We start from the raw sequence: 26157 nt of genomic DNA on the forward strand, positions 1-26157 counted from the left end.
AAAATCCTGCCCATGTGACCTTTAAAATTCTGCGAGAGAAACATGGAAGGAGCTCAGAATTACAATTGATTGGGCTTGGTCATGAGCATCCTTGCTGAGGCAATATCCTTCCAGATCCCTCTTTCTCAAATAGTTGGAGTGCAGTATTGCTATTTCATGGGCATTTTGAGACAAAAGCTGGCTCTGATTTAACTAGAATCAAGTCGTGGACGTCTTTAAAGTTGAAGCTTTGGAAAAATTGCATTGTTTTTGACTGCATTGCGTTAGCTAGCCTCCAAGTTCAGCAACTGGGGAAGCTGTTACAAATTGCTATGGGTTAAGAACGAGTCTAGTTGTGAGGCAGAAGCTCTGCTGTGGCTGTGCCTTGGGCCGTTTACCTGCCTTTGACGAGCCCAGGGACAGCAGTGCTTTGCGTGTCCTCATGTTGAAATCTCACTTGCAGGTAGTTACCTTCGAATGCCAGGTATGCTGTCAGGTTGATCTAGTTATAAAAGGCTCATATCACAGACATTTATGTTGAACTGTATGTTATTCTTACGATAGCTAGAAATCACATGCTTTGGAACTAAAAATAGAGGACTGTCTCTCACGTTCCCTCCCTGGGTCTGTGCTGCATCGTCATGCTGCATATGTGGATACTGTCCTTCGGAGCACCACACATGAGTGATGTTGCTCAGGCAGTGTCTGACCTTGGCAAGAAGAGAGTTGCTATTCTTGCGGCTCCGTTTAGAGAAAGGGGCCTTCCATGCTGATACTAGAATTCTCCCTGTAGACGGAATGCTTTCTGCCTGTGTATCTTCTAATAGCCACTTAGGATATGAGCATCTGGGAGCCCGGCCCTGAGAGGGATTCAGCGTGATGGGAGATGCAAGAAGAAATCCATAATGACAAACTGTGATTATAAATGCCATCACCTGGGAACCTCCCCAGGACCAACTGAAACTCTAAGGAAAAATAAGAGTTTAGGTTGGGGAGGGTATTTGAGGCAGAATGAATTCCCTGTGGGTTCACCTACTGTGTCCAAGGCAAACGTGCAGGTTATTGTGAGGATGGGTGCTCTGGCAGCCGGGTGTGAGTAGTAGGTACTCAGTGATTTCTCCTATAATGGTGTTGTGTGTTTCCCATGCTAGGATGCCTCTGGCTCCACTTCTATGTATCTTATAATAAACATTTTCTCTGAAGGCTTGCATTTCATTTTCCCAAGTTGGAGACAAGTAAGCACTCCCTCCTCCTCCATTAAACCCATCAGTCTCTGCAAATGCCTGTCTCATTCATCTTTAGAGAGCACAGGGCACCCTCAGACATGTGAACGCGGTGGCAGATGAGTTGTGGGGGGAGGTGCGTGGGAGGGGCTCACTGGCCCTCAGGAGGGAGTTTGCTGCTTCTGTGCAATGGGTGTGAGATGGGCCGTCCTTGGGAACTCAGCCGTGATCTCTCTCCACACAGGATCTGGAGTGGGAGAGCAGGATGGGGGACTGATCGGTGCCGAAGAGAAAGTGATTAACAGTAAGAATAAAGTGGATGAAAACATGGTGAGCCTGTTCTTTCTTCTGCCCAACATGCTTTACTTTTGAGACTCATTAGAGTGAGCGACCTGATGTCAGATGCTTCCAGGTGCACGTCTGTGTTCATTTTCCACACAGTAGAAGGTTGGAGGGCTCCAGCGACTCCCACAGACTGGCTGTGGTGTTTAGCATCTGGGTATGAAAAGGATTAAAGAGCCCTTTTCAGCAGTAGCTCATCTCTTGCTATAGAGTAGGAAAATATATTTACAACTAAAGATAAGAATAACCTGTTAGAGGCCATTTTCAAGTGGGTAGAGTTAATACTTGGATTAGTGTTGGGTTTTGTTCTTACACTGCCTTAGGTTTATACCCCCTTTTATTCACCTAGTATTTTCTGTCATTTATAGTTCTGGATTATCCTCAACTGAGTTTGATAGTTAAATGTGGATTTTTTTTTTTTTTTTTTTTTTTTTGAGATGGGAGTCTTGCTCTGTCACCCAGGCTGGAGTGCAGTGGCGCGATCTCAGCTCACTGCAGCTCCGCCTTCCGGGTCCACGCCATTCTCCTGCCTCAGCCTCCCAAGTAGCTGGGACTACAGGCCACCACGCCCGGCTAATTTTTTGTATTTTTTAGTAGAGACAGGGTTTCACCATGTTAGCCAGGATGGTCTCGATCTCCTGACCTCGTGATCTGCCTGCCTCAGCCTCCCAAAGTGCTGGGGTTACAAGCGTGAGCCACCACGCCCAGCCTAAATGTGGCTTTTTGGCAATCTGTTCTGAAATACATCTCCACACGGTTACTTGAAGGAAAACGCATACAAGAGCAGCTGCCATAATATAGTCTTCCCTCCATACCTGCCCCTTCATTAGGGGTTTGGGGAGTGGATTTGGAAGGCTGTGACAGAACTGGTTGGTTAATGGGGGTCCCACAGGTACCTGCTTCCTTCCATCAAGCAGCAGGTAGCAGAGGAAGGAGGTAGCAAATACCAAACTCCCCGTTCACCCAGTTGCTCACTGCCGACATTCTCATGACTGTTTCAGGTCATTGACGAGACTCTGGATGTTAAGGAAATGATTTTCAATGCCGAGAGAGTTGGAGGCCTTGAGGAAGAGCGGGTACGTGCTTAGCTCCAAAACCTAAGGTTTCCTGTCAGTCTTAGGTGTTTCTCCTCTGGACCTTCTCAGTTCAAGTAGAAAGCAGGAGAGATGCCTGAGCTTATTAATAAGGGTCCCTCATCCCCAGCTTCCCATACTTTTGGATAAGAAAGCTAAAATTAAAATCTCCATGGAGATTGGGAAGAGTGGGCGTTCTCCACATACGGGTGGTTCCCTGCAAAGCAGGATCTTGGTGCTACTTTGGGTTTTAGGGGCTCACCCTTCCAGGAGCGTGGCCCTCAGTGAGTTACTTGCCTCACGGCTTCCAGATGGTCACTGAGACTTTGTTCCACATCTGCTTTGTTCCGTAGGAATCCGTGGGCCCACTACGGGAGGACTTCAGTCTGAGTAGTAGTGCCCTCATTGGCCTGCTGGTCATCGCAGTGGCCATTGCCACAGTCATCGTCATCAGCCTGGTGATGCTGAGGAAGAGGCAGTATGGCACCATAAGCCACGGGATCGTGGAGGTGAGGAGCTGGGCTGCTGAGGGCCTGCTCTGCACTGTGGGCTGGGTGGGGGTGGGAACCTGTGGAATTAATAAGCATCTTTACTCCTCGAGTACTGGACATGCTGCTGTCATCAGTTCAGTTACTCACTGGATTCCTCGCTCATGTGTTTGGAAATCAGCCCCTGCCACAAGGGACTGTTGCCAAATTTCAATGTTAGTTTGGGCTTTGGCTATGAATGTCAGAAAGTCCTGTGAACATTTTATGCTACAGAGGGTGAAAACTCTTTTCTCAGATTATTTCCTTAGTGTTCCTTTTTCCAGGTATGTTTTTTTTTAAATGGGGGGAGGGAGCAACAGGAAATTTACAAAGTGCTGAAGCAGACTGTTTCTGTTCTGTCTTCTGCTGGTTACTGAACTTCTCTTGCCACTCATTCCTTAGTGAATAGTGGGAATGTCCAGAGTCCCTTGATCCTTAAATAAAAATACAGTAAGGACCTTAGTGAGCCCTGGGAAATTAGTGCAGATTCTAGTCTTAGTTATTTGTGGTTTTTTGTTTGTTTTTGGTTTTGGTTTTTTGGAGACAAAGAGTCTCGCTCTGTTGCCCAGGCTGGAGTGCACTGGTGTGATCTTAGCGCACTGCAGCCTCTGTCTCCCGGGTTCAAGTGATTCTTGTGCCTCAGCCTTCTGCCTAGCTGAGACTACAGGTGCACGCCACCATGCCCAGCTAGTTTTTGTATTTTTAGTAGAGATAGGATTTCCCCATATTGACCGGGGTGGTCTCAAACTCCTGACTTCAAGTGATCCAGCTGCCTCAGCCTCCCAAAGTGCTGGGATTACAAGCATGAGCTACTGTACCTGGCCAGTTATTTGGTTTTATCTCTTGCTGGAGACTGGCCTAGCTGTAGAATTTCAGAGTTGAAAAAGACCAGAGATCCCCTGTTCCCACTGTCTGCGTGCTAGCCTACTGCTGAGTGGCTTGCCTTGGCTGGCCCAGGTAGTAAGCAGTGGCGCGGAGCCTTGCTTGTTACCATGGTGCTAGGACATCCAGTTGACTGGCATCTTCTGTGAGGGCTAAGCTTTCAGGGCTCTCGTTTCGAAAGCATTGCCTCTTTGATCCCCTTATTTTCTTTCTCCTGTGTTTTACCACTGGTTCTCATGTGGCCTGTCCTGTGGGAACGGGCTGCTGGCTGCATTTGGTCCTCAGGGGATCGTGCAGCAAATGGCTCAGGTCTCTTCCCAGACACCACAATGACCCTCAGGTTTTGTTCTTCCAGGTTGATCCAATGCTCACCCCAGAAGAGCGTCACCTGAACAAGATGCAGAACCATGGCTATGAGAACCCTACCTACAAATACCTGGAGCAGATGCAGATTTAGGTGGCAGGGAGCACGGCAGCCCTGGCGGAGGGGTGCAGGCAGGCCAGAAGATCCCACGATTCCGATCGACTGCCGACCAGCGGCTGCTGCCAGGGGCTGCGTCTGACATCCTGACCTCCTGGACTGTAGGACTATATAAAGTACTACTGTAGAACTGCAATTTCCATTCTTTTAAATGGGTGAAAATGTTAATATAACAATATATGATATATAAACCTTAAAAGAAAAAAATGATCTATTGCAGATATTTGATGTAGTTTTCTTTTTTAAATTAATCAGAAACCCCACTTCGATTGTATCGTCTGACACCTGCTGTCAATGTATAGTAAATGGGAAATGTCGACTTTCAGTAATAGACTTATATGCAGGCTGTCGTTCCAGTTACGTTGTGTAAGTCAACTCTTCAGGCTCATTCACTGTCCTGGCTTTTATTTAAAGAAAAAAAAAGGCAGTATTCCCTTTTTAAATGAGCTTTCAGGAAGTTGCTGAGAAATGGGGTGGAATAGGGAGCTGTAATGGCCACTGAAGCACGTGAGGATACCCTTGCAAAATGATGTGAAAGGACCAGTTTCTTGAAGTCCAGTGTTTCCACGGCTGGATACCTTTGTGTCCAAAGTGCCGTCACCAAGGACATTAAAGACATTTCATTCCAGCATCTTCCAGAGAGCTTGGTGTGTACAGATGAGGGTGTCCACTGCTGCTTTCCTTCAGAATCCAGTGCTTCCACAGAGATTAGCCTGTAGCTTGTATTTGACATTCTTCGCTGTCTGTTGTTTACCTACCGTAGCTTTTTACTGTTCACTTCCCCTTCCAACTGTCCAGATGTGCAGGCCCCTCCTCTCTGGACTTTCTCCAAAGGCACTGACCCTCGGCCTCCACTTTGTCCCCTCACCTCCACCCCTCCTGTCACCGACCCTGTGACGTTCACTCAGAGAAGACCACACCAAGGAGGCGGCCGCTGGCCCAGGAGAGAACACAGGGAGGTTTGTTTGTGTGAAAGGAAAGTAGTGCAGGCTGTCCCTGAAACTGAGTCTGTGGACACTGTGGAGCGCTTTGAACAATTGTGTTTTCTTCACGAGTCTCTGTAATGCTTGTACAGTTGGTGTTGATGCCCACAGCTTCTGCTTTTGCTTTTTCTTTTAAATCTGAAGGTTCTGGTAACCTGTGGTGTATTTTTATTTTTCTGTGACTTTTCCTTTTCCTCCTCTTTGACCCTATTCATGTCTCTACCCACTATGCACAGATTAAACTTCACCTACAAACTCCTTAATATGATCTGTGGAGAATGTACACAGTTTCAACACATCAATAAATCCTTTAACTTCCACCGAGACTGCTTGTTTCATTGACCACGGCATTGATCTGTGTGATGCTTCTGCCCCCTGCCTCCAGGAGGGCGAGACCTTCCTTCCACGAAGGGCCCCGGCTGTACCTCACAGACACAAATATGTCTGCTCAAGCCTTGACTCTAGGGTCCCGACGCCATTTTGCATTTAGAAAACAAAGTAGAGGGAATGCGCATAGAGCATTTGTCTGGCGAAGTTGAGGCTACTGATATTTGTTAATATGAGGCTTCTTAATGCTACTGGAAACGAGGACGGCCTGTGGCTGAATTTTCAGAGAAATGCTTGTAGCTTCCATTTGCTTACATAACCTGACACGGGGAGGCCCTATCCCCTCATTGATGGGGGTGTTCGGTTTGTTGCCTTGACAACTGCTTAGAGGGCTGTCTGCCTGGGGCCAGTTTTATCTACTGAGCTAAGATTTTTTTAAATGCCCAGCTACAGGGAAGAGGGTCAATTCAGGGGTAAATCTCAGTCCCTACCCTAGTTTAATGCCAGTTTAAATATGTGGAGTAATTATCAAGGTAATGTCATATATACTTGTGTGTAGATGTACATGTGTGTACATACATGACGGATCTTCCCTGGGATACTGGACTAGGGAGTGTTTTATGAGCCAGGAAGCATCTTGTGAGCCAGGTGAATAGGCTGGGTCCTTATAGTGGTTGCTACTTCCCCATCAGCCTCTCCCTTCTGCCTGCATTGGTCACTGAAGTTGCTGCCAGGAAAGCCCTGAAGAAGAGGGAACTTTTTTGTTTTTCAAAACCAGTTTCTGCTGGAGTGCTCTGAAGAGCGTCATCACCCGACCCTCTGCAGTATCAGCTGGAAACTGATCTCGGGGTCATTCTGATTTCAAAGCTAACAGACCAGCTTCATTGAGCTTAGTACCTGCCATGTGCTAGCTGCCTCCAAGTCAGGGCCGCGTTTTTGTCTTTTTTTTTTGAGACAGAGTCTGTTGCCCAGGCTTGAGTGCAGGGGCACGATCTCGGCTCACTGCAACCTCTGCCTCCCAGGTTCAAGCAGTTCTGTCTCAACCTCCAGAGTAGCTGGGACTACAGGTGTGCACCACCACGCCCGGCTAATTTTTTTGTATTTTTAGTAGAGACAGGGTTTCAACATGTTGGCCAGGCTGGTCTCGAATTTGTGACCTCCTGATCCACTCGCCTTGGCCTCCCAAAGTGCTGGGATTACAGGCGTGAGCCACCACGTCCAGCTCCATTTAGTCTTAACCTTTTGATGCATTCCCCTCTTCCAGAAAAGACGCTGAGGTCTTCCACGGAGCAGTAAGGGGTGGAGCAGAGATGCAAACCCGGCTCGGTGGGAGTTCTCCTTTATTCAATATACTTCAGTCCTAGGGGAGGCCGGGGCGGGGGCATCGCAGCGGATACCCATCCAGCTGCTCAGCTCTCTTACCTGTTACCCACTTTCCTGTTGCTGATGGGTTAGAGAGGAGTTTGGGACTGGTGAAACTGCAGTGGTTTCTATTTACACGTTCATTACCCAAATGGGGTCATTGCAGAGACAGGGTTAGCTAAGAACTGGGGAGGCCTGAGAGATGACGTGGAAATGAATGAGAGGCAGGGCTGCCAGGCAGCCTCACCCTAGGCTGGCTCCACTCTGCTCCCTGGTGGCTCACCCACTTCCCGGGAACTGAGGGAAGCTCATCTCCTGGTTTCTGCCTTGGTGACTCAGCCTTGACCTCTGGGGAATGTGGCCCTGCCCACCTTGCGGCCAGCCTCAGGTGCTGACAGCGACAGGTGCGAAGGTCCTTCTACCTACCTGTCTGCTTTCAGTTGCAAATCAGAGCCTGGCAGCTGAGGTTTGAGCCAGGACATCAGATGCCCCGATCTCTGGTTTCTGTTGCTGTGACAACTGACAAAGCTCATTAGGAGGTACAGATGAGGATGTAATGTTTTGGAGAGGCCCAAGGGTCCACTCTCATAGGAGCAGGCGAGAAAGTATTTAAAAAAGGAGCGTGCTGTCTTGTGGTACTTTGAAGTCATGGACATAGAATGGATACAGGGAACTGGAAGGGACCTTAAGACTCCTGATTATTTCACAGCTGAAACATGGCCACAAGTTCACATGCTGTTAGGGACAGAGCCAAAGGCCACAGTTACGTACAACGGACTCTAAGGCAAAGGGTAAAGTGGTCCTTATAAGACAAGGAGACGAGTGTCAGCTGGTATCTTGCCTGTTACCGCCTGTGAAATACGGGGAAGTCGTGTCTGTTCTGTCCCCTGTGGGTACATACTTTTGACAGGCAGTAACAACCACGGACTTGGTTAGTGCATTTCCACTGTGGAGCAGCCCAGATACCCAGAGAATGTGATAGGAGACATGAGTTTCCCTCCTCCCCTGCCCCCCCAACCCGCAGAATCTTGAAGTGGATGGGGCATGCCTTTTTTTTTTTTTTTTTTTTTTTTTTTTTGAGACGGAGTCTCACTCTTACGCCCAGGCTGGAGTGCAGTGGCACAGTCTGGGCTCACTGCAGCCTCCACCTCCCAGGTTCAAGCGATTCTCCTGCCTCAGCCTCCTGAGTAGCTGGGACTACAAGCGCATGCCACGACGCCCAGCTAATTTTTTGTATTTTTTTTAGAGATGGAGTTTAACCGCGTTAGCCAGGATGGTCTCGATCTGACCTTGTGATCTGCCCGCCTCGGTGTCCCAAAGTACTGGGATTACAGGTGTGAGCCATGGCACCCAGCCAGGGGCATGACATTCTTGAGGAATCTGTCAGAGATCTGTGGTCAAGATACAAGATAACTCAGATCTGATTGAATTTTTCTTTCTTTTTTTTTTTTTTGAGATGGAACCCTTGCTCTGTCGCCCAAGCTGGAGTGCAGTGACGGCTCACTGCAACCACAGTCTCCCAGGTTCACGTGATTCTCGTGCCTCAGCCTCCAGAGTAGCTGAGATTATAGGCGTGCACCAGCACACCCGGCCAATTTTGTATTTTTTAGTAGAGACAAGGTTTCACCATGTTGGCCGGGCTGGTCTGGAACTGCTGACCTCAAGTGATCCACCCACCTCAGCTTTCCAAAGTCCTGGGATTAAGGCATGAGCCACCATGCCCAGATTGGCTGAACTTAAAATTTTGAAGTCACTGCCTCTTTCTGAGTAGAGCAGTGTCTTCCATCAATAAAACATGTAGTGTGTGCTCTATATACAGTCAGTTTAAACTATGTATATTTTAAAAATTATCTGCATGTATTATAAATAGAAACTTGGAAGGCATAAAAAAGATGAAATACTTTTTCCAAATTTTATTTAATAACAGTACAAAGCCTTTCGGGTCCAGTCAAATATTGCTAGTTTTAGTGCAGTCAAAATAATTGCTTTCATTCTCTCCTTCCTCTCTCCTAACGGAAGTCCGTATCATTGATTCAGATTTTCTTAGTGTTTACCTACTGTCTTCTTTTTTTTCTTGAGACGGAGTTTAGCTCTTGTTGCCCAGGCTGGAGTGCAATGGTGCGATCTTGGCTCACCACAACCTCCGCCTCCCGGGTTCAAGCGATTCTCCTGCCTCAGCCTCCTGAGTAGCTGGGATTACAGACATGCACCACCACGCCTGGCTAATTTTGTATTTTTAGTAGAGATGGGGTTTCTCCATGTTGGTCAGGCTGGTCTTGAACTCCCGACCTCAGGTGATCCGCCCGCCTCAGCCTCCCAAGGTGCTGGGATTACAGGCGTGAGCCACTGCGCCCGACCCTGACTTCTATCTTCTCCCAAGAAATGACATTGCATTTAGGCTCCTCTGGACAGTGAAGGTTTCTCAGACTTTCCTTGTTTTGATGATCTTGGCAGTTTTGAGGAGTTATTGGTCAGGTGTTTTGTAGGATGTCCCACTATGGGGTTTTGTCGGTTTTTCTCATGGTAATGCGTGGTTTATGTGTTATTAGGAGGAAGACCACAGAGGTGAGCTGTCCTCCTATTCCATCAAGGGTACACACTGTCAACATGACTTACTGCTGTTGATGTTGACCTTGACCCCTGGCTGAGGTGGTGCTTGTCAGGTTGTCTAAAGTTAATCTTCCCCTCCCCGCACTGTCACACTGCACCATTTGCAACCTGAACTTAAGGGATGAGAGTCATGCTCTCCCATATCTTATTTTTGTAATCGTGTTTTAGTACTTTGAAATAAAGCAATTAGAAAATCTGGTTCGAAGGTCAGTTTGTTACAATACTCTATTTAATGGCTATCAAAACTGAAAGAGCTCTTGATGGTGGCGATAATTTCACAGGTGTAGATACATGTCAAAACTTACCAGATTGGACGCTTTCAATACGTGCAATTATACCTCAGTCAAGCTGCTTTTAGTTTGTTTTTTGGTGTGTGTGTGTGTGTGTGTGTGTGTGTGTGTGTATGTGTGTGCGTGTGTGACGGAGTTTGATCTGTCGCCCAGGCTGGAGTGCAGTGGCACCATGTTGGCTCACTGCAACCTCCACCTCCTGGGTTCAAGAGATTCTCCTGCCTCAGCCTCCCATGTGGCTGAGACTACAGGCGCGCACCATCACGCCTGGCTAATTTTTGTATTTTTGGTAGAGATGGGGTTTCGTCATGTTGGCCAGGCTGGTCTCAAACTTCTGACCTCAAGTGATCCACTTGCCTCAGCGTATTAAAGTACTGGGACTAGAGGCGTAAGCCATTGCACCCGGCAAGAAAAAAATAATATTTGTATGCCGTGACCAGAAAAATCTGCATATATTACACTATGAGCAGAGCTACATTAGAAATGTGTGCTTTCGGCCGGGCGCGGTGGCTCAAGCCTGTAATCCCAGCACTTTGGGAGGCCGAGACGGGCGGATCACGAGGTCAGGAGATCAAGACCATCCTGGCTAACCCGGTGAAACCCCGTCTCTACTAAAAAAAATACAAAAATCTAGCCGGGCGAGGTGGCGGGCGCCTGTAGTCCCAGCTACTCGGGAGTCTCGAGGCAGGAGAATGGCGTGAACCCGGGAGGCGGAGCTTGCAGTGAGCTGAGATCCGGCCACTGCACTCCAGCCTGGGCGACAGAGCGAAACTCCGCCTCAAAAAAAAAAAAAAAAAAAAAAAAAAAAAAGAAATGTGTGCTTTCATCCAAACCTCCCATACTCTAAAGGTTGTTTTCTACCTGTTTCTTCAAATCTGTGTGTCTTCTAACAGTATTTACTGACAGAAGAATGGATTATAGTGTTGCCATATCCTTTTCTGTGTTTTTTGTTTGTTTGTTTGTTTTGAGACGGAGTCTCACTCTGTCACCCAGGCTGGAGTACAGTGGCACGATCTTGGCTCACTGCAACCCCTGCCTCCCCGGTTCAAGCAATTCTTCTGCCTCAGCCTCCCATGTAGCTGGGACTGCAGGCACCCGCCATCACGCCCGGCTAATTTTTGTATTTTTAGTGGAGACGGGGGTTTCACCATATTGGCCAGGCTGGTCTCGAACTCCTGACCTCGTGATCTGCCCGCCTTGGCCTCCCAAAGTGCTGAGATTACAGGCGTGAGCCACTGTGCCTGGTCTTCTGTGTATTATTTCAGCCACTTTTACTGTGGCAAGAAAAAGTGATCCTACCATGGTTTATAGCTTTTTGCCTTTAGCATTTAATGAAGAAATCTCAAGCTGTGCATTTATCATTTCTTAATGAAACTTTGTAAATTACTAAATCGAGTATCGCGTGACTTTAAGCACCAAAGAGATTGTAGTGGCTTGTCTTCATGTACTGGGCATTTAAATTTTAAGTCTCATTAATCACATTGGCCTCATAATGTTAGTTAATACCTCAAGACCCAACATACATTCAGAGTGAAGAATATCACTATTAATAGTAAGTGTAAATCCATGGTCTTAGGAATTGAAACTTTTTGGGGAATGACTTCTTAGGTGGTAAATGTTTTCAGCTGATGACTGGACTCAGAATGTAAACAAGTGAATCAGTGGACTTTGATGTTAATGAAAACCTGTGTATACGCGGCACCTGGGCCAGGGAGCAGGCCGGGGCAGAACTACACATATTAGATGGAAGAAGGGATGAACTCGGATGTGCTGATGATGTGGACAGGGCAGAGGAAGTCAGAGAAACAGAGCATCAAACAAGTGACCCACGGTGAAATGCGTGTTCAGAAAAGCTCTGAGGACGCACTCCCAGACTCGACTCACATTTCCGTGCATCTGCATTTACCCAGTTTAGGGACACTCCAGTGTCTTTTGAACAGCCCTCTTAGATTTGGAGACTTTCCATGTTTTGAGTCCTGCCTACCTCAGGCAGAAGCCAGAACTCTCCTTTTCATCTCCCTTGTAGGTAGGGCACAGACATGTAACTTAGGATCTAATGAGATGCACTCACAAGAGACTTACTCAAGAGGCAACAAAGGACGCAGGCACTGCAGTGAGCCCACTTTCTGTTGGGATGGAGGTAGAAGCGTCCTGCTCCTGGGGCAGCAGCGGCTGTGGCACTGGTGTGTGGGTCTGGGTTCAGGGGATGAGCTCTGATGGTATCTGCTTGGGCGGGAGTAGTGGGGGTGTCCCTGCAGCCTTGTGGTGTGACTGGGGCTGTTTCTGGCTCTGCTTCCTTCTCTCTCAGCTCTCTGGCCCTCCCAGGCATTCTGTGAACCTCCTAACAATTTTAAAATAATTTCCTTTTTTCTCCCTCAAATTAGCTATTCTGTTGCTTGTGAGCTGCAAGTTGACAAAAATTCCATTAAGGGCCAATTCACTGAACTCTAATGGGAAAGTTATACTTGTTACCTTCATTTGATGAAGGAGACAGAGTTAAAAAAAAAAAAGTGATGTGAGAACAATTCTCAGTGTGAAAAAGAAAATACAGATCCCAGCTCAAGTAAGTCAGGACTCTGTGGTCCTACATTAGAATTGGGAGTATCGATATGAACACGCTGGGTGTTTCATCTCTTTCAAAAAGTCCTGGTTTTGTCCTACCAAAAGCCCCAGAAACAACGACCAGGTAGAAATGAACATCTCCCTGGAGGATCACTTTTCACAAAAAGCTATTAGGATGTCTTAAAGAAACGGCTGATTGCATGTGTGGGCAGGAAAAGTGCAAGTTGAATCTGCAACATCATACCAGAAAGTAAACAAAAAATCAAAGATGACAAGAATTGGGTCAAAAGGACCCAGAGCTGACTTAAAGAAGGTCCCAATGGCCAAAGAGGGGACACTCTGAACATCAATAAGAATAAAAACAGCAACGGACCCAGACATATCAAATATGTTTAATCTCAAGAGTTCATAATAATACAAAAACAAGCAAACAAACACCAATTGGTGCCTTTGGAAGATGTTAAGGAATCAACTATTTTGCACCAGCTAAATAAGGGGAGAGGGTAGGCAGATCACCTGAGGTCAGGAGTTCAAGACCAGCCTGGCTAACATGGTGAAACCTCATCTCTACTAAAAAATACAAAAAAATTAACTGGGCGTGGTGGCACAGGCCTGTAGTCCCAGCTACTCAGGAGGCTAGGGCAGGAGAATCCCTTAAACCCAGGAAGTGGAGGTTGCAGTGAGCAGAGTTTGTGCCATTGCACTCCAACCTGGGCGATAGAGCAAGACTCTGTCTGAAAACAATAAATAAATAAATAAATAAATAAATAAATAAATAAATAAATAAATGGAGACTCAGGCATTTATCCTTCCTTTCCTATACAAACCTTACCACAGGGTAAACAAAGAGATGATGAGAAATTTCACTTTCTAGAAGTATTCCAGAAAGTAAATAAGCAAGGAATGAAACATTGAAATTTTGCTGTTACCATTTCCTCACAACTTTAGAATTCAAGCGCAGAGCTCACAATATGAGACAATCAGACACATCATGTGTTGAAGAACACACCAGCCCCTGTGAAGTCATCTTCCCTCCCAAAAAAGCAAAACTTTATCTGCTTGCACCTCTGGATATGACAGTTTGCGGAGAATACAAAGGACAAGGAACCCATGAGATAGATTACACTAAGAGAACACAATCAGCAAAATCCTGACTGCAGGAAAGTCTCCAGAACGAATGATCTGGTTTCTTCAGTAAATAAACTGTAAAGGGGGGTGATAAAGATGAAGTGGGAATCTAAAGATTAAAAGTGACCAGCTGGGCACGGTGGCTCACGCCTGTAATCCCAGCACTTTGGGAGGCTGAAGCAGGTGGATCACTTGAGGTCAGGAGATCAAGACCAGCCTGGCCAACATGATGAAACCCGTTTCTACTAAAAATACAAAAATTAGCCAGGTGTGGTGGCGTGCGCCTGTAATAACAGCTACTCAGGAGGCTGAGGCAGGAGAATTGCTTGAACCCAGGGGGCAGAGGTTGCAGTGAGCTGAGATTGTGCCATTGCACTCCAGCTTGGGTGACAGAGCCAAACTCCATCTCAAAATAAAATAAAATAAAATTTAAATTTAAATTGGCCAGTCGCGGTGGCTTACGCCTGTAATCCCAGCACTTTGGGAGGCTGAGGCAGGTGAATCACGAGGTCAGAAGTTCGAGACCAGCCTGGCCAGCATGGTGAAATCCTGTCTCTACTAAAAATACAAAGAATTAGCCAGGCATGGTGGTGCGCACGTGTAATCCCAGCTACTTGGGAGGCTGAGGCAGGATAATTGCTTGAACCTGGGAGGCGGAGGTTGCAGTGAGCTAAGAACACACCACTGTACTCCAGCCTGGGTGACAGAGAGAGACTCCATCGCAAAATAAATAAATAAATAAAAATAAAAAATAAATAAACTAATTAATTAATTAATTAAATTAAAGTGACCTAAAAGACATTGGAAACAAAGCAGGCAAAAAAAAAGCAGGCAGAAAGTAAACTATGGTGCAAAGAGAGTCAAGCCTGGATTGTAAAACCATATAAAGAAAAACAAGGGGATAGGCATGGTGGCTTACACCTATAATCCCAGCACTCTGAGAGGCAGAGGCAAGAGGATTGTTTGAACCCAGGAGTTCAAGACCAGGCTGGGCCACATGGCCAGACCCCTTACCACAGGGGGAAAAAAACCTTTCCACACAAGATGGCCAAAATAAACCCAAAAATTAGCTGGGCGTTGTGGCGCACGCCTGTGGTCCCAGTAACTCTGGAGGCTGAGGTGGGAGCACTACTTAAGCCTGAGAGGTCGAGGTTGCATTGAGCCCGTGATTGTGCCACTGCACTCCTGGGCAACAGAGAGAGACCATCTCAACAAACAAACAAAACAAAACAAAAAACCAAGGAAGTAACCACCATCCATGTCAGACTCTTACTGGGGAGAGGAGGGATTGTTTTAGGGACGGGCCCATGGAGGGCTTGGTGTGAGGGTTGGCAAGATTCTATCTCCTCTCACATCTGGTCTTCTGTTTTTGTTTGTTTGTTTGAGAAGGAGTCTCGCTCTGTCGCCCAGGCTGGAGTACAGTGGTGCGATCTCAGCTCACTGCAACCTCCGCCTCCTGGGTTCAAGCAATTATCTGCCTCAGTCTCCCAAGTAGCTGGGATTACAGGCACGTGCCACCACATCCAGTAATTTTTTGTGTTTTTAGTAGACATAGACACAGGGTTTCACCACCTTGGCCAGGTTGGTCTTGAACTCCTGACCTCGTGATCCACCCACCTCGGCCTCCCAAAGTGCTGGGATTACAGGCGTGAACCACTGCGCCCAGACTCACATCTGGTCCTCTACGGAGTTGCCTTATAATAATTCAGTAAGCTTTATATTTGTTTTATGCTGATTTCTATATTTCCACCACATTTAACAATAAAAAAATTTGTGACAACAGTCCAGGCGCGGTGACTCACGCCTGTAATCCCAGCACTTCAGGAGGCCGAGGTGGGTGGATCACCTGAGGTCGGGAGTTCGAGGCCAGCCTGACCAACATGGAGAAACCCCGTCTCTACTAAAAATACAAAATTAGCGAGGTGTGGTGGCACATACCTGTAATCCCAGCTACTCAGAAGGCTGAGGCAGGAGAATCACTTGAACCTGGGAGGTGGAGGTTGCAGTGAGCCAAGATTCAAGATTGTGCCATTACACTCCAGCCTGGGTGACAAGAGCAAAACTCCATCTCAAAAAATAAATAAATAAACAAATAAATTACGGTATGCTTTTGTTTCTAAACTCAGTGAAGAGACTCAGTAGCAGACAGCTTACTTGATGGACACTGATCAGCTCCATGGACTGTCCTCGCTAACTCTGTCTCCAAACAGCATTTTCAGTGCTCTTATGTGTATCAGGAAGATCAAAATACACTATACCATAAGCCCTAAGTGACGGAAGAGATTAATTATTAACTTCTGGGGAAAGTTAATCATGTTCACTTTGATATTTTAGCTGAATTTGGATCTCACTAAGGGGAAGGGGGCAAGTCATCGGGGATGGGGTGGGAAGGACCGTGCAGGAAAAGGCAGCATTACCTTGAGGATACTAAACACCTGGCATTTAGAAAGTGCATTTTCCCCACGAAGCGTGTTTGACAGGGAAGCGTGAGGGCTGTGCCAACACAAAAGCGGAAGTGGTTCTAGGTGTCGAATCCGTATAAACCTTGTTGTTTCAGAAGGTTTAGGTACATTCATGGACGCCAGCTCCATAACCGGTTCATTTGGCTTTATTCTGTTCATTCTCAACCTCTACCACACCTCTTTGCTGTTTGCACTTTTCTTCTTTGCTGAAGGAGCGCGAGTCGCCTGCAGGCCTGGCACAAGCTGCTCTGGCTGGGTTTGGCCTTGGTCTCCCCGCCTTGGATGGCAGCAGAGCACTGGCTGTTTTACACTTGGGCTAGGTCTACCTGACATGGCCCCACTGGCTCCCACGTTGTCACCGGCTGCAGCCAGTGCCTTTTAGCCTGTGGGCAGGTCCACATTTGCACACCTTCTAAGCGGTCCCAGCCCCAAGGACATAGGGGCTTGTTGGGCATGCCCTTGAGGGGTCCCAGGGACACAGACGTGACTTTTCCAGCAGGCAGTCCTTGAACCAGGAAGAGGGTGCTCCCTAGAGAGGAGAGATGACAGCTTTGCAGTGCTGGGGCCGGGAAGGACCAGTGAGGGGGTGGTGGAGAAGGCACAGTGGGTGGTGAAGGCTGGGTAATTTGGTCATGAGTCACTCTTTCTACAGCAGAGAAATGACACAGGCCTCAGGCCGAAATCTGGGCTTCAGTTGGATTTGCTCCTCTTGAGCGTGAGAATCTGGTCCTATTCTTGAGGCTGTCTGCTCTTGGGTTCCTTCACTTACCATTTAGGAACAAAAGCACTGACTTTTCATAATTTTTTGAAGATTAAACCAAATGGGATGAACGGAGTAACACAGAGTTACACTGCCTCCTCCCTCCCAGGAGTGCGCACACGGTGCATTCAGCAAGGCATCCCCACGCAGCCATCCTAGGGGAGGGGTCTTGTCCTGTATCACTTTCTCTTCGTCTGCACTTGCAGTCTATGCACTGCATTCATACGGCATCCAAATCACGCTGAGTGCCCAGCTCTACGAGATAAAAGATGAGGCCCTAGGAAGTGGGGAGATGACGTGAGTCACTGCGTGTGCAGCAGCACAGCAGGTTTGGGTGTCAGGCGTACCGTCTCATTCACGTCACACTGGATTTGGCTTACTTTCCATCACTCACACTAGCTGAAGCATGCTGTGCCATTGGTAATCCAAAGGAAAAATTATTTGTATATATTTTCTTTCTCTTTCTCTTTTTTTTTTTTTTTTTTTTTTTTTTTTGAGAGATGGAGTCTCGCTCCAGGCTGGAGTGTAGTGGCATGATCCCAGCTCACTGCAACTTCCACTTCCCAGGTTCAAGCAATTCTCCTACCTCAGCTTTCCAAGTACATGGGACTACAGGTGTGCACCACCATGCCCAGCTAATTTTTGTATTTTTTAGTAGAGATGGGGTTTCACTATATGTTGGCCAGGCTGATCTCAAAACTCCTGACCTCAGGTGATCCACCCAGCTCGGCCTCCCAAAGTGCTGGGATTACAGGTGTGAGCCACCGTGCCCAGCCTTTTATAAATATTTTCTGTTTAGCTTTGGAATGCTTTATGTGACGGAAGGCAGCAGATTAATTCTTCTTTCAATTAAATTGACCCAATATATTGTGTTAGTCATTGTGCTAGGCTTTGAGGGTGCAAAGACAGCTAAGACACAGACAGAATGAAATGAAATGAAATGAAACGAAATGAAATGAAATGAAATGAAATGAAATGAAATGAAATGGTGGTGAGTTCCACGAGAGTGGTACAAACAGAGGTAGTTTTGTTTGAGAGGGAAGGAAACTCCTGGGGAGCAGGTAGCACATCAGTCAGGATGCGTGAGGTTTGCAGCAATAACAAACAACCCTCAACTCTCGGTGGCTTAACATCCCAAAAGCTGACTGATGCCTCATTCATGCTGCATATCCAGTGCGTGTCATTGTGGTCACTTAGGGTCACAGGTCACAGAGGTTTAATCTCAGAAGAGAGCAGGGAATTGTCCAGTGCCTCCTTACGCTGCTATATACAGGTGGTGTGTCCCCTCCCTGGACATTTTCTTGGTTACCATAGAAACCATAGGTTAGCCATACTGCCAAACCTAACTTCAGAGAAGAGAGAGTAACACCCTGGCCTGTGCGCAGAAGGCAGAGAGCTAAAAACACTCAGTGAACAACACTAAAAAACCCCATTGGTGACTTTGACCCAATATGCGGAGGTGAGTGTGAAGGAGAAGAGCTTCCAGGGGATGAAAAGCTTTAGGAAAGGTGCCAAGGTCAGAAAGTCTGACTGGAGAGAGGGGCTCCAAACAGGAATGGTGGGAGGCACGGTGTTAAGGGAGGACAGGGCAGAGTGTGAAGTGACGCTAAGGAGATTGGATTTGATCCGGGAGACACAGAAAGTCACAAAGGAGCTGTGGTTTCAGATTTACCTGATTGCTATATGTAGGAGAGATTAGAGGGTGGTAGCCCAGAGGCAGGAGCTCTTTCCTACACAAACCCAGGCAAAGGGCTCTGAGGGCTTGCATAGGGGTCTTCTAAATGCGCAGGAAAGGAAGAGCTATACTTACCAGCAGAGTCCTGACGAGATTTAGAACTAACAGGATATGAGGTATAAGCAAGGTGGAGAATCAAAGATGATTCCAGGATTTGAGCCTGGGAGAATGCTGCCATTAGAATTAGAGAAAACAGTGGAAAATGGGCAAGTCAGGGAAGGAAGATGGGGCTTGTTGATCTCAAAGCAGGAATTTTTATTTTGTTCACTCCTGTTTCCCTGTACCCAAGACAGTGCTTAGCGCATAGTATCTGCTTGGTAATGTTCATTGGCTATGGAATACAGTAGAACATTAATGGAGACGTCCCCAGGCGACCGCTAAGGCAGACCTGGCACTCCTTGGTGGTGTCTGTGCTGGGAGGGAGGTTTTCCTAGCTGAAGCCATAAGACAAACGTGCTGCCAAGAGAAAAAGCCTAGAGAAGAAAGGGATGAAACTGAAGGAAGAACTTTGGGAATCATGACATATAGGACTAGAAAGTAGGACGGGAATCCAGGGAAAGGGGGCATTTGAGGAAGCATCAGATGCTGCAAGTGGCGAGGGGCATTGGGACGGCTCAGAGGGCATCTGGTGGAGCAGCTCATGTCACTGGGCCTTCCCAGGCGCCAGCAAGCGCCTCCCGCCTGGAGGACAGGAGGCTGCGTGGCTGACGGGGAGGCTGGGCCAGAGGCGGTTCTGGTTTCTGTTTGGTTTTGGGGGGGTTCATAAATGAGATTTAGTCCTCTAGCAAAGCGAGCAAGGTGAAGGGGAAACACCGGAGGCGCATGAGGGAGGAGGGAAAACATGGTTGGCATCAAGGAGGTGGATAAAGGGCTGCCCTCCCGGGGCAGGGCCCCTGCGAGGGCCGGAGGGGTGGGTGAACGCTGTCGTGGTGATGGTGAGGGCCTTAGCGACCACCACCGAGTGAGGCTCCCTCACCTTCAGGACCAGAGCCGAGGGGAGGAGCCTCCCCCAGGGCCAGCGAGGGCGGGCAGGTGAGCCGGGCAGGTGCGCAGGCGAGCGCGGCGGGCTGGGCGGGCCGAGGCCACACCCTGAAACTACCTGCGCCGGCCGGGCCGGAGAGTGAGAGCGGAGCTGCAGCCGGAGCGAGAGGAAGAGGAAGAGAGAGCGCGCCAGAGCGAGGACGCCGCCGCCGGCCGGGCGCGCTGGGCCTGCCCGGAACTCCGCCGCCTGCGCCCCGCGCCCCGCGCCCCCGGGCCATGGGAGCCGGCCGCCGGCAGGGACGACGCCTCTGAGACCCGCCACCGGCCTCGGGGACCATGGGGAGCGATCAGGCCCGCAAGGGCGGAGGGGGCCCGAAGGACTTCGGCGCGGGACTCAAGTACAGCTCGCGGCACGAGGTGAGCGCCGGCCGGGGACGCGGGGCGCTGGGAAGCTCCGCCCGCCCGACCCTGCAGCGGCGCTGGACTCTGCCGGCTCCCCTGGCGGCTCGGTCGGTGGCCAAGCGCTGGGCTCACAGGTGGAATTTCCTGTTCAGCGGGTGCCGGGCCGCGGGCGGGCGGGGCTGGCCGGACCTTCGGTACCGGACCGGCTGCGCCCCGCCAGGGGGAGGCGGGAAGCCCCTGGGCCTTCCTGCGCCCTCGGTCCTTTCCCTGAGGTGAAAACAGGGGCTGCGTCTCGGCCCCTCCGTGACTCTCGCGCTGTTAGTGAACATCTGGAAGAAACCAGGGGCTCGGAGTGGGGTTATTTGGGCGGAAGTGAAGTTTCAGGGGAGTTTGGAGTCTCAGCCATCCTTGGCCTCTGCAGAAAATTTGTTTCGTCTCTCTCCTTCCCCGTCAAAAGGCACTTTGGGACCTCGCAGAAGACAGCTGGGAGGCAGGGCTTTGGCTAACACAGGGGCTGGAGCTGGGAACTCCAGAGTCGGGCTTGCCTGGGCTTCGCGAGGGGGGATGGAGCCCTTTGGGAAGGCGGCTGTATGGGAAGCCGACTGTATGGGAAGGGATGTGGGAACACAAACATGTCTTGAGCTTTTTGCAAGGTACCGAAACAGGAAGCTCTTCTTTGGCAGAAAGAACAATGAAAGACCTATTGAAAGATCTCAGAAAGATTACATGTTCCTGTATGGAGTTGGGATGGGTTGCTAGTCACTTCACTGATGGACCCACCTAGGTGGTAGTGCCCGGGCGGGAACAGCAGCCAGGTCTCTACCCTCTCTGTCCAGCGCAGATCGCCAGGTTTTCTGGAAGGCCAGGGCATACCAGGTCAGGGCGGCGCTGAGAGGCAGGGGCTGTTTGGCAGAGGGGGTTTGCTCCTCTGGAAATGATGGCCTCCCTGCCCTGCCAACCCTCACCTTCTCCCCTCCTTCCGGGTGCCCCTGGCCTCCACACCTCCGCCGTTGCTCCCTGAGTCAGGCCTGATTTTGGTGCTGTCTCAGATCAATTCCTTTTGTCCGAGCAGCATCTCGACCCAGGGAGCTTGCAGAAAATCAGACGCTGGGGCTTTGGACGCTGCCTGCACCACAGACAGGACCCGGGGCTGGGCTCTGCTATTTTCTCCACTTTTCACCCTCAACAAGGAAGAAAGCTTCCAGTGGACCAGAAGACTTGGGTCCTTCCCCTGGCTGTGCCTGTGCCCTGCTGTGAGGCAGATTCACCTTCTCTTCCTTGCTGTAATTGCTATGTTTGTGAGTCCTTGCTAATTGCCTGCTTGGGGCTCTAGGCTCCCTGCCTCCTCAGCAGAGAGCTTGCTGCTTGGAATTTGTTATTTCAGGGCAGTCCCATGCCCCCACCCCAAGTTTGTTCTTCCTGACTTCCGTTTCTAGGACTCTCCTGCCCACATGGGGTCTTCCTGGTCCTGTGGCCCAGCCTCCTCTCTGAGCCATCTCACCACCCAGACAAGTGGCCAGGCTGGGGCTCACCTTCCACTCACCCCCAGGATCCCACATTCAGTGGATTTCTCTTGTCACTTGCAAGCCCTGGCTTTAGTTTCCCCCATCCCTGCTCATTTCCTCCTCTGCGAAGCTCATTTGCTCTCTGCACCCTTGGGCTGTTCCTCCCCTCTCTGCCATTTTCCTTCTTGTGGCTTGCTCTTTGTCTTTTCTCCTGCCGAGCTTTATTGCACTAACTTGGTACCTAGTCCTGGGCCAGGCACGGGTGAAGGGAAGGCTCTCAGAGACCAGTAAGATGTGGTTGTTTCCTTTAAAGAACATCCAGTCTTGAGAGCGAAGCTAAGAGACGAATGCCAAAGTTAGCTGTGAGGCAGAGTATCCAGAGGAAATTGGCTGAAGCTCATTTCCGTCTTACAGATTCCTCCCACCCCTGGCCTCACCAGAAATCCCAGTCCCTGGGATCACCTTGTAGTGTGTGTTTGCAGCTAGTTGCAGCTAGGATCTCCATTCCTGGCTGGGAGGTGTGGCTGCTGCCCCTGGGTTTGCTATCTGGGTCAGCAGAGCCTGGCCCACAGGGTGCTGTTATTTCTGGGTTCCTTGCCCTCAGCTGCATCCATCCCTGCACCCTTGTTCGGTGGTATTTGTATCTGGCTGTCTCCTTCCCAAGGGTGATGGTGTGGCCTCTACCCCACTCCTGCTGTTCCCATCAAGTGTTCTGCATGGCCTTCAGAGCCCAGATGCACGTTACTGCATCTGGAGATGGTGTGAGCCCTGTCTGCGAGCAAGCAGGGGCACAGATGCCACTTCTTATGGCCATTAACGAGAACCAGGAAGCCTGCCTCCCTGAGGATCTTGATTCCTGTTGAGTATTTGATGGTGACTATAAAGCTGCCTTAACATCCACTGGTTCCTTCTCAGATCACGATTGCCCTAGGTAAGGCTCAGCATCCCTTAAGCATCAGAGACCAGGGTTGGAAGAGCGGATGTTGTGTGGTCAAAATCAGATGTCTAGGGGCTAGGGTGTACAACTCTGGCTATTCAGAGAGTCATCTGCTTGTTAACTGGTCAGTCATTCAGGCATTCATTCACATAACAATATCTGCTAGGTAACCCACTGACTGAATCTGTGCCAGGTGCTGGGAAATAGCAGTGAGGAAGACCCTAGACTCATAGCCCCCATCCTTGGGACCACCCAAGGTAGTGTGGGATGCAGGGACTAAATTCTGACTCCTGAGTACTAGCTTCTCGATATGCCCTGAGTGAGCACATAGCATCTCTCTAACACAAGCTGGAAGGGCCAGGTCAGCAAATTGGGACTGCAGGCATCTGTGATGTGGTGGTAGGAGGTAACAGGCAGCCAAGACCTGGGGCCGCCTTGTCTAGCCACGTGATCTCAGAAATGTTACCCAATATCTCTAAGGCTTGGTTTCTGTGCCTATAAAATGGGAATGACATACATATTCCAGGTTTGTTGAAAGGATTAAGCGGGGTACTTTACATGAAAGCCCTTTGTAAGTTGCAGTGTGGTGTTCAAATGATGCAGCTTGAGTTTTCTAGTTGAAAGGGACTTGAGACAAATAAGAAAATTATATAGTATCGGTAGGACGCCTGTCGAGAGGCTGAGAACCCAGGTTGTCAGTGGGGCCTTGACCTCACAGAGGAGCCATCCTGCCCTGCCAAACACAGGGAAATGCCCCAAAGATTCAAGGAACTACTCGCCAGCAACAGATACCTCTTCCTAAGACCTTCTGGTGTTCTTTGTTTTTTGTTTTTTGAGACAGAGTTTCACTCTTGTTGCCCAGGCTGGAGTGCAATGGCACAATCTCAGCTCACTGCAACCGCTGCCTCCGAGGTTCAAGCAATTCTCCTGCCTCAGCCTCCCGAGTAGCTGGGATTGCAGGCATGCACCATCATGCCTGGCTAATTTTGTATTTTTAGTAGAGATGGGGTTTCTCCATGTTGAGGCTGGTCTCGAACTCCTGACCTCAGGTGATCTGCCCGCCTCAGCCTCCCAAAATACTGGGATTACAGGCGTGAGCCACTATGCCCAGCCGACCTTCTGGTTTTCATTCCCCCACTTTACCCAGCTTCTAGGAGAAAGATCTTTCTATGAAAAGAAAATGTGTGCCAGCTGCATATCCCTTTCTCCCTCTCATCCCCTACCCCTCCCACCATAGAAAATTAAACTTTTATTTTGTTTTGTGTTTTAGAGATGGGAGTCTTGCTATGTTGCCCAGGCTGGACTTAAACTCTTGGGCTCAGGTGATTGATCCTCCTTGTCGCAGACTTCTAAGTAGTTGGGGTTACAGGCGTGAGCCACTGTGCCCACATAAAACTTTAGAGAACGGCCTCTTTTGTTCTCTAGAGCATGTGCTGGGCAGGTGTGTGTAGTGGGTGAGGGAGAGGGTTGGGAAGGCAGAAAGCAGCAGGAAGCTAAGATTGTCCTGTAGGTGGGGCTTCAGATGCTGGAGTGGACCGGAAGTTTGCCTTCTCTAGGGGGCTTTCTGGACCCTTCCCTCTGCCTTGGTCCTGGGAACACCTAGAAATTCCTCGTTTAGGAGTTGGGAAAACTGAGAAAGAGGAGAAGATGTCCCTAGCGTGATGGCTGCCTTTGCCTGCTCCCAGTGGAAATGGTCAGAGGGTGGATCTGCTCAGAGCCGGCTTGCTGGCCTGATGCCACATTGTCACGGGCTGCGGAAGGAGAATCAGTTACAGCTCCCTCCCCCCACCTGGCCCTCGCTCTGCTCCCTGGGAACCAGACTACCAGACTGCCTACTGCTGTGGCCAGTGGCCTCTGTCCCTCGGAACACTGTGGTCCTCAACTTCCCTGATGTCTGTTCCTTCTCTGGTCTGTGGTTCTGCCCAGGTTGGTGGCTCATGTCTCTCTTGAAAGAGAAGTTGTCTTTGGAAGAGGAAGGGAAATATGACAGAGCCCCCTGGGAGCCCAGGTGCTGAAATGATGTTGCTTTTGATATTGTGCAATGATTACTAGAGTGTCTAGAATACTAATCATCATGAATACTAATAATCATTAGCATTTATTGAGCATGGCTTGCTCTTTGTCTTTTTTCCTGCCCAGCTCCATTGAAGTAACTCTGTACCTAGTCCTGAGTCAGGTATGGCTGAAGGGAAGTAAGATGTGGTCTCACTGGTCTTTGAGACCAAGCATTACCCCTCTCAGAGATAAGTGTTATTATTATTACTTTTTTTAAGACAGGGTCTCCCTCTGTCACCCAGGCTGGAGTGCAGTCGTGCAATCATGGCTCACCGCCACCTTGACCTCCCGGGCTCAAGCTTCCTCAGTAGCTGGGACTACAGGTGGGCACCAGCACGCCTGACTAATTTTTGTATTTTTTATAGAGGCAGGGTCTTGCTATGTTGCCCAAGTTGGTCTTGAACTCCTGGGCTCAAGTAATCTGCCCACCTCAGCCTCCCAAAGTGCTGGAACTACAGGTGTGAGCCACCACACCCAGCCTTATTATTATTATTATTATTATTGTTTTGAGATGGAGTTTCGCTCTTGTTGCCCAGGCTGGAGCGCAGTGGTGTGATCTTGGCTCACCAAAACCTCCGTCTCCTGGGTTTAAGCGATTCTCCTGCCTCAGCCTCCCGAGCCGCTGGGATTACAGGCATGTGCCACCATGCCCAACTAATTTTGTATTTTTAGTAGAGATGGGGTTTCTCCATGTTGGTCAGGCTGGTCTCAAACTCCTGACCTCAGGTGATCCGCCTGCCTGGGCCTCCCAAAGTGCTGAGATTACAGGCGTGAGCCACCGCGCCCGGCCCAGCCTTATTGTTATTACCTTTTTATAGGTGACGAAAATGGAGCACAGGGGGGCTAAGTAACTTGCCTGAGGTCGCAGAGCAAAATAGTGGTGGAATGTGGATTGGAGCCCAGGTAGTCTGGCCCTGCTGTATCCTGTGTGGGCTGTGACATGGGAACAGGGCTGTCAGCCCACCGGGCTCAGGAGGGGGTGGAATACTAAAGGTTGGGAGTTCATCAGATTTCGGAAAGAAACTGGATTTCTCTTCTCAGGATGTTTCTGAGATGCCTGGGACTAAATTACAGAAACCGTTTGGTAGCCTGGGAATGGAAACTTCCGGAATTCTCAGAGTGCTTAGCCTGGCCTGCTTGGCAGTGTGAGGAGTGCGTTTGGGGTTTGCTCAGCGCTCGCGGGCAGTCGTTGCCCTTTTTGCTTTGTTAAGAATATTTCCAGAAACAGCTCCCTGCTAAATATTCTGTCTCAGATGCTCGTATTTTCAGAATTTTCCTATTCTGCCTGGGCTTAGCAGTATTTTGGGGTTTTTCTCTGAATCCTGTGATAGTTGCCTATCTGATCAAAATCTTGGATCCTTTGACTCTTTTTGGCCCCCGCTGGTGATGCTGACGTGGTGGTGGGGATGATGATGGTGGTGGCGATGGTGAAAGAGTGGAGAAGAATATGATGACAGTTATTTCTACCTTTCACTAAATATCTGCACTTCAATTCATGACCTCACTTTATCCTCACAACAGCTACCTGGGAAAAAAATGCCCAGTTCACAG

General features: G+C 49.1%; 2 protein-coding genes across 5 annotated transcripts in view; both read left to right on the plus strand.

Annotated features, from left to right (window-relative positions):
- Positions 1-5810, plus strand: part of APLP2 (amyloid beta precursor like protein 2) — a 73719-nt gene extending 67909 nt beyond the window's left edge. For all 4 annotated transcript variants that reach the window (XM_008021522.3, XM_008021519.3, XM_008021520.3 and 1 more), the window contains 4 exons: positions 1447-1532; positions 2546-2620; positions 2971-3126; positions 4382-5810. In XM_008021522.3, coding sequence (XP_008019713.1) covers positions 1447-1532; positions 2546-2620; positions 2971-3126; positions 4382-4483 — 419 coding nt within the window. In that variant the 3' untranslated portion in view covers positions 4484-5810. The remainder of the gene's footprint in view (positions 1-1446; positions 1533-2545; positions 2621-2970; positions 3127-4381) is intronic.
- Positions 5811-19771: 13961 nt separating this feature from the next.
- Positions 19772-26157, plus strand: part of ST14 (ST14 transmembrane serine protease matriptase) — a 52362-nt gene continuing 45976 nt past the window's right edge. Inside the window, exon 1 of the mRNA XM_008021529.3 lies at positions 19772-20124. Within this exon, the coding sequence (XP_008019720.2) occupies positions 20044-20124 (81 nt within the window). The 5' untranslated portion in view covers positions 19772-20043. The remainder of the gene's footprint in view (positions 20125-26157) is intronic.

This window comes from Chlorocebus sabaeus, chromosome 1 (assembly GCF_047675955.1).
Source record: "Chlorocebus sabaeus isolate Y175 chromosome 1, mChlSab1.0.hap1, whole genome shotgun sequence".
Taxonomy (NCBI): domain Eukaryota; kingdom Metazoa; phylum Chordata; class Mammalia; order Primates; family Cercopithecidae; genus Chlorocebus; species Chlorocebus sabaeus.